This window comes from Centruroides sculpturatus, unplaced genomic scaffold (genome assembly GCF_000671375.1).
Source record: "Centruroides sculpturatus isolate CEXI.00-Female unplaced genomic scaffold, Cexi_2.0 scaffold98, whole genome shotgun sequence".
In the NCBI taxonomy this organism is placed as follows: domain Eukaryota; kingdom Metazoa; phylum Arthropoda; class Arachnida; order Scorpiones; family Buthidae; genus Centruroides; species Centruroides sculpturatus.
Window position 1 is genome coordinate 403,234 of NW_019384476.1, and position 8,756 is coordinate 411,989.

General features: G+C 30.3%; 1 protein-coding gene across 4 annotated transcripts in view; it reads left to right on the top strand.

Annotated features, from left to right (window-relative positions):
- Positions 1-303: 303 nt before the first annotated feature.
- LOC111621324 (ADP-sugar pyrophosphatase-like) overlaps positions 304-8,756 on the top strand; it is a 34,128-nt gene continuing 25,675 nt past the window's right edge. The window contains exon 1 of one of the 4 annotated variants that reach the window (XM_023363420.1): positions 304-345. Coding sequence is in view for 2 of the 4 variants with exons in the window: in XM_023363418.1 (XP_023219186.1) it covers positions 881-914 (34 nt within the window). In the remaining 2 variants the exon portion in view is untranslated. Of the gene's footprint in view, positions 346-565; positions 915-2,651; positions 2,769-2,991; positions 3,338-8,756 lie in introns of those variants that run through there. The other 3 variants (XM_023363418.1, XM_023363419.1, XM_023363417.1) reach the window with 3 other exon arrangements.

Below are 8,756 nucleotides of genomic sequence, written 5' to 3' on the forward strand. Positions count from 1 at the left end.
CTCAGAAGTAGCCAATGAACAGTACAATAATGATAAAATATGCAAATTATTCTTAAGTTATTAATTCAGATTTGTCAATCTGAATTAATAACTTAAGTACATGATTAGAACAATGGATTCTTTTTAAAATATATAAATTAATAAATAAAAAATTTAATGGTAATTTAATGATAATTTAAAATTTAATTTATCAAAATTTTAATAAAACAAGATATACCAGCTGGCAACACTGTCACCTTCAGAAGTGTAAGTGACGAATGGGGAGGATTTATCTTCGAGTTTTTTAAATTTAAATTTAAATCATCTAAACTAATTAATCATTACGATACACATTTATTATTAATGGTAAAAACAAAAGATTTTTATTATATAAGTAATTTTAAGAATTAAATGCGCTTAAAATAAGTTTATTGAAGGAAACACGTACATGTGGTCATGCAATTATGGATAGAGGTTAATTTTAGGTAATTTGGATACGTAAACAATCACTTAAAAGTAACTTCTATCCATTTAAGAAGAAAAAAAATTCTTTCTACGATTAAATACCATAATGGTAAATACATAAAAAATGTCTGGAAGGTATTTTTATTTAATATTGTTTTCCTCCAAGTTTTCATACGTTATCTGAAAGCTTTTATAGGTTATTTATTAACATCGTAATTAAAAATGGACTAGGCCTATATATAGAATGACTGCAGCCTGATAATGACTTATTTTGTTTACCAATAAGAAAAGTAGAACGTGGAAGTAAAGACTCAAAGTTCATTTTCGATGGGACTTTGATTCTTTCTGTAGATAAAGAGTTAATCGTATATAAATATATCTAAATTCAGTTTTAGATTTAATACTCTCTGTAAGAGCTCTCCGTCCAAATTTCAAAATGTATAGCTGCGATAAGTTCGAAAAATCCGTTGGTAAGACTTTTTAAATTTTTATTTGATTTTTTTTTTCTGTTGATCTTTACCTGGTGTTTTTTGGAATGTTTATTTTGAGAATTTTAAGATGTTTTGGTAACTTATAAGTTTCTTTATATGCAATTGTCTCTTAAAAGTAACCAGTTGTTGTTTGTAAAATTTTAGAATACAGTAGAGCATTGATTATCCGACTCAATTGGGGACTCGGGTGGTCGAATAACTGAAAAAATTGGATAACCAAAAAGAATGAAAAAAATACATTATTAGTATAGTATATTAGTATATCCCATGTAATTAGTTTATTAGTATATCGCTATTAACCTACTTCGCGTTGAATTTTCATCGATGTTAAGCATAACAAAACTTTTTAAAAAATAATAATTGTTGCAATTGTATCATTAAAAATTATTTTTAAATTATTTTATTGCTCACAAAACAACTAACCACTTGTAATTAGAAAATTAAGTCTCGTTTAAATACTGGCCTCCCTTTCATGATCGGGCCAGTGTTGCTAGCTAAAACACACAAAAATTTAACAAAAATAATATTAAAATAGCCAAGACATACCCAAATATTGTAGCGCCATATCACTAGTGGACATTTGAAATTTGCCAACTAGAACGGTCGGTTAACCAATGTGACAGTTAATCGGGGGTCGGATAATCGATGCTCTACTGTAGTATAATTTATGGTACTTTTAGAGTCCTTATTTGGTAAGGATGGTCTGTACTTCAGTTGCAGTGTCCTTGTGTCCTCATTTAGTGATAAAATGCCCTTCCAAACATCAAAATGGATAAGAGAAACAAAAAATTTAAGATTAATATTAATTAATCATTATTGTTTCTAATTTTACTGACATTCCTTTGTTTGTAGCTCATAACTTGCCCCAGTTATGACCAGTGATGACATTCGAAACATTTAACAAAGGGTTCGCTAACAGAAAATTTTTCCTTAACAATTTTTTTTTGCTCAAATGGTGTATCGGAAGGCTCTAGTTTAGTAGTGTTACAGAGAATAATACGTATATTTTAATATTTTTAAAAGAATCAAAACCATTGAGAAATGTTACATGTGTTTAACAAGGTTCGGAAAACTTTGAAAATGTTAACAACGGGTTCGGCCGAACCTGTGCGAACCCGCTGAATATCACCACTGGTTATGACCCTCTATCATGTATCACTATCATTGTCCTTTGGAAAACTAAAAGGTGGCAATCGTAGGTTCTTCAGATGTCTGCTTTTACATTTAAAAGTTCCATTACATTCAGGACTATCTTTTGTAGAACTTTTAGGAACTTATTTTTGTAGCATAGGCAGGATTTTCTAGTAATGAAAATCCCTATACTATGTTTGAAACAAAAATGCATGAACTTTTCTTTCAAACATTGCCTTTATGACAGACCATCTCTCATTTATAATACTTTGTAATTGTAATATTCTTATATATTTAAATGTATCCAATAACATTCAAAATACATCATGTTCAAGCTAGTATTCCAATTTGGAACATAACTATAAGATCTGCATTAGATCTGATTGAAAACATTCATCTACATTATAGTTTATTGAAAATTTTTCTGCTAGAGATATTTCCAAGATTCAAATAGTGTTATATTTTGTAATTGAGATTTGTCACAAATTATATTCATGAAATTATTAGAAAAATGTGTAAATTCCATTAAATTATTAAAACTTATAATTCATGCCTATTTAAAAACAAGATATACCAGCTGGCAACACTGTCACCTTCAGAAGTGTAAGTGACGAATGGGGAGGATTTATCTTCGAGTTTTTTAAATTTAAATTTAAATCATCTAAACTAATTAATCATTACGATACACATTTATTATTAATGGTAAAAACAAAAGATTTTTATTATATAAGTAATTTTAAGAATTAAATGCGCTTAAAATAAGTTTATTGAAGGAAACACGTACATGTGGTCATGCAATTATGGATAGAGGTTAATTTTAGGTAATTTGGATACGTAAACAATCACTTAAAAGTAACTTCTATCCATTTAAGAAGAAAAAAAATTCTTTCTACGATTAAATACCATAATGGTAAATACATAAAAAATGTCTGGAAGGTATTTTTATTTAATATTGTTTTCCTCCAAGTTTTCATACGTTATCTGAAAGCTTTTATAGGTTATTTATTAACATCGTAATTAAAAATGGACTAGGCCTATATATAGAATGACTGCAGCCTGATAATGACTTATTTTGTTTACCAATAAGAAAAGTAGAACGTGGAAGTAAAGACTCAAAGTTCATTTTCGATGGGACTTTGATTCTTTCTGTAGATAAAGAGTTAATCGTATATAAATATATCTAAATTCAGTTTTAGATTTAATACTCTCTGTAAGAGCTCTCCGTCCAAATTTCAAAATGTATAGCTGCGATAAGTTCGAAAAATCCGTTGGTAAGACTTTTTAAATTTTTATTTGATTTTTTTTTTCTGTTGATCTTTACCTGGTGTTTTTTGGAATGTTTATTTTGAGAATTTTAAGATGTTTTGGTAACTTATAAGTTTCTTTATATGCAATTGTCTCTTAAAAGTAACCAGTTGTTGTTTGTAAAATTTTAGAATACAGTAGAGCATTGATTATCCGACTCAATTGGGGACTCGGGTGGTCGAATAACTGAAAAAATTGGATAACCGAAAAGAATGAAAAAAATACATTATTAGTATAGTATATTAGTATATCCCATGTAATTAGTTTATTAGTATATCGCTATTAACCTACTTCGCGTTGAATTTTCATCGATGTTAAGCATAACAAAACTTTTTAAAAAATAATAATTGTTGCAATTGTATCATTAAAAATTATTTTTAAATTATTTTATTNAAAAATTTTGAATTTTGAAAAATGGCTCAGACTATCAAGAAGCTTGGCCACCCCTGCTCTATACAGTAGCATAACAGGGAGAACAGTCTACCCTGAGCAGCACTTTTGGTCTACTGCAACAAAACGGAAAGTTTTTTTCTGTTGGGATATAGAAGGACACAAGGTGCCAAACAATTTTATTTATCCACAAAAACACAATTCAATATAGCAACTTTCAAAGACTATTTCCTTGAAGATTGCCTTACTGACTATCATACCTATTTAAGCTCTTATGTGCTTAATTAAAAACAACACTAGTAACAGTGTCCTAATTTTTTTGACAGGATTTTCCCTATGACTAAATATCTTTTTCACCTTTTCTCTATATGTGTTTGATGTATATTATGTTGTTTTTTTCTGTGGAAGTGCCAAACTCAAGGATTGTCCTGGGCAGCACAAACCCTATCTATGTGACTGCCTCTATAGTAAGATTCTAGCTCTGAGGAAGTAGCAAACTCCAGATTGCATTCATCTCCTAGAAAATCAATATTAATATTTTAAGCTTAAAATTTTGGTTTTTTTTCAGTAACTTACATCACACAAGAAACTCTTTTTGATATAAACTTCCTTAAGAGTTCCTTGAGTAATATAAGTTACTGAAAAAAAAACAACAAAATTTTAGGCTTAAAAAAATCCACAGAAACTGGTAATGAAAACAATCAATATAAATATTATTGTGAAAAAGCTTATTAGTTGCTTTGAAGTAAATGATAATGAATAAGATTATTCATCTATCAAGAGACCACCTTCCATACTTTTTCCAGCAAACAATTTTATTATAAAACAAATGTGCTTGGCCTCGTTTAAGGGTCTGCATCAGGTTTTCAAACAAAAAGCAAAGTGTTCCAAATTACATCATTCTATCATTTAAAATGCTGTAATTTGTTTTAATATATACAATGGGGCAGAAACAATTTTTAAAAACAATATAAAACTAAAATTGTTTTTAAGATTGTTGTTGATTTGTTTTACTCTTCAACTACCTTTTATCAGTGACTAAGAGCAGAAAAATTTTTATTTTATTATTATTATTATTTTTTATTTTTTATTTTTTTCAAAACAAGCTATGCATTTTGGGTAGTTTTACAAAAAGTTCTTTTACACTTTTCTTCAAGGCTTTTTTACAAATTTTCCAATAAATGATGTTCGATCAGAAAATTTGTAAAAAAACCTTGAGGAAGAGTATAAAAGAAGTTTTTGTAAAACCACCTGAAAGGCATGGCTTATTTTAAAAATAAAAATAATATTTTTCTGCTCTGCGTTTCCTTAGTTCTTTGTCTCTGATAAAAGGCAGTCAAGGAATAAAACAAACCAACAATTGTAAGGTTTTAGTTTTATTGTTTTTAAATGTTATAATTCATTTTTTTTGTTCAAAACCTGTTGCAAGCCCCTAAATGAGACCAAAAACATTTTGTGTTATAATAAAATTGTATGCTGAAAAAGTAAGAAAGGTGGTCTCTTGTTGATTATAAGAAAGTTTCAGCTTCTGAGAAGTCTTCACTTGATTATTAACTGAACAATCATGTTTCAGACCGTTGTAACCTGCCATTATCATAATGGATTATTTATTATTTTCAAAGGAGTTATAAACTTCATTGCAGAAATGACAAACAAGATGCAATTTATGATATTAGTTTAATTTTCCGAAAACNTCTCCATATCTTTGTAAATTTTTGATGGACTGCTGATGGTATAAAACAATGGAAGAAGAACAAAAGCAAAGTATTTATTAAATGTAAATAACTATCAGTTATGTTTTTTACTATTTTTATTGAAAACATATTCTTTAAAGCAGTGATTCTCACAGTATGATCTGTGGACTATTGGACCACCAGTAGTCCACTGAAGCATGTGCCAAATAATCCACAGACTGGTCTAGTTATTTTTCCAAAATCAAACCTACGTTGCTCAGCCAGAGAAAAGAATATTTTTCACATATCACATACAGTGGTGCCTCGTATAACGTACTTAATCCGTTCCAGGTGCACGTCCGTTAAGTGAAAAGTCCGTTATACGAAACGCATTTTCCCATAGAAATACATGTTAAAACATATAATTCGTTCCGCAGCATANTTAAATGTTATAATTCATTTTTTTTGTTCAAAACCTGTTGCAAGCCCCTAAATGAGACCAAAAACATTTTGTGTTATAATAAAATTGTATGCTGAAAAAGTAAGAAAGGTGGTCTCTTGTTGATTATAAGAAAGTTTCAGCTTCTGAGAAGTCTTCACTTGATTATTAACTGAACAATCATGTTTCAGACCGTTGTAACCTGCCATTATCATAATGGATTATTTATTATTTTCAAAGGAGTTATAAACTTCATTGCAGAAATGACAAACAAGATGCAATTTATGATATTAGTTTAATTTTCCGAAAACCTATGTTTTAAATTATAAAAAATGATAAATATTAATAGAATAAATTTTTAAACAATAAATAAAAATGCATAATGTGAAATACAAAATAAAAATAACCTTACGTTCATTAACTTTTTGCGCCATTTGAATTACAACATCTATTTATAATACATTCCTACACGTGATTCCTAACTCATTCCTCCATCATTTTGTTTACGATCATAATACGACCTCTAGTATCAATTAAAGTATAAACAATAATAAATAATAACTTTTTCAAAAGATAAAATTAATAATAATATATTGCATTATAAAATAACTTTATTATAATTTTAAACTATTAACTATAAACAATGAAGTTTTTCCATTCTGTGGGCACTTTTTTTTTAAACTCTTTCTGCCCTGTGGGCACTAAGATGGCCTCTTATAGCAGGCCCATTGTGGGTTCGGCCAGGCCCACAATGGGACGACCGGGTGGTGAGGGACGGGGCCCGACATATCCGAACGGACCACCCCCGAAAAATTCCTGGGGATTCCTTGATCCGTCCGGATTCGATCCCGGGTCCCCCAGAGCGGTGGGCTGCCACCTTGACCGCTCGGCCTTATTCTGTGGACACTAAGAGATATGAAGTTTCCACTACATATTGATCCATCGGGATTTGATCCCGGTCTCTCCAAAGTTGTAGGCTGATACCTTAACTTCTCAGCCATCTGGCTATAAAATACACGATGGATGGCCAAACAACCTACCATTTAAGGACGGATGACCAAGCGGTCAAGGTGGCAGCCTACCGCTCTGGGGGACCCGCGATCGAACCGAACGAAAACTCTCCAGAAATTTTTCGAGGGATGGTTCGATCGAATATGTGGTCCCCGTCCCTCACCATCCGACTGCCCCGTTATGGGCCTGACATATAATGGGCTTTCTAAAAAAGGCCCACTTATGCCCACGGGACGGAAAGAGTTTAAATGATAATAATAATATAAAATATTTTACTGCTTAAATCATCAGAAAATATTTATATGATTTATAAAATAAAAATAAATTCTATTAATAATATCTGTTCAATGTCGACATTGAATAAATATTTTTAAATGTTGCACAATCGGATAGCTGTTTACAAAGTGGGACATAGGAACGTGTTTATAACAAGTTTTGTGGTCACTGCACTATTACAATAATTCCTTTGTTACAATGTAGCGATAAGAGAATTGTTCGCATCAAAGTCACCTTATCTATTTTGATATTATCACACTTCGCTTACGTGAAATATTAAATTATTTCACGTGTTTACAATTGATGTTTATTTTAAGAAAAGTGTTACAAGTCAGATAAACGTAAATCGGTCAGTAGATTAACCGAATAAAAAATTATTTTTAATTTGATTTATTATATTTAATTTTCTCGTAATGAGTCATATTTTATATATTTTTACTTGGAAGATTGGTTATGATTTTTTTATTTTATTGAAAATTTCAAGCGATTATTTAATAGCTGCAAGCCAGAGAGGCCTTGCTTATGTCCATGTCTGTAACAAAAAAGAAGGCCCATTTCTCGTCAAAGGCATAAAATATATAAATAAATTCGATAAAAACAAATTTCTACTTACTACTTATCAAAAGAAACATAATTTGTATCGTGTTTCTGATATAAAAGATTAAATTTGGAGTCCGCCTTCATTCGGAACCCGAGATAAGTTCTCCTGTTAGATGTCCATAATGTTCATAAACTGGATCTAGTTTCAAGCTATTTGTCTATTTATTTCTTGGACTAAATGTGACTTTTATATATGAATAGAATGCCGTTTTTTGTTCATTATTACAAACTGAATTTTAATCGAAGTTTAGCCATTATCGAAGACAGTTTGATTAGTCGTAATGAATAGAATTATAAGTGATGTATATTTTAAAATAAAAAGATCAAAGCAGTACTAAAAGTTCTACGACAATTTCTTCATTTATAAGTTATAATTCGTTTCTGATTTGTGAAACAAATTAACTTAATTTAAAGATAGTACATGAAATAATCATTCTTTAATAAAATAAATGATAGGCGCTCTTTCTGTTCTGTGGTCACTAAGAGGCATTTTTATCAAGCTAGACCAGGGGTCGCCAAACTTTTTTCATCGTCGACCCCCTGCAACTTTTCGAAACCTCACATCGACTCCACCAAAAAGTTTGTGTTACAAGCAAAAACAAACAGCGCTTACTATTTTAATATATATCTTTTAATTTTATATTTTTTACATTTATTGCACAGTATTGTACTGTACAATACATATGTTAATAATAATTTTTTGTAACTGACAATCAATAAGATGGATAAGCTTGATAATCCTTAGCAAGATTAGCAATATTCGGTTCAAAATTTATAAGTTTTAGTCTTTTCATCGAACCCCTAATAATGTTATATCGACCACTTTGGCTACCCCTGCTTCAGTCGGTCCCGAGACCGAGTCTAGGCTGCCAGCGTTCGGCTATTTAATATAATTAAAGCGTCGGTAGGCCCCTCTGGGGGATCCGACCGAACAGATTTTGTGCCCATCTTCGTCCCTCTTCGTTACGCCTGTGATCCGGGCAATCGAAAAACCTC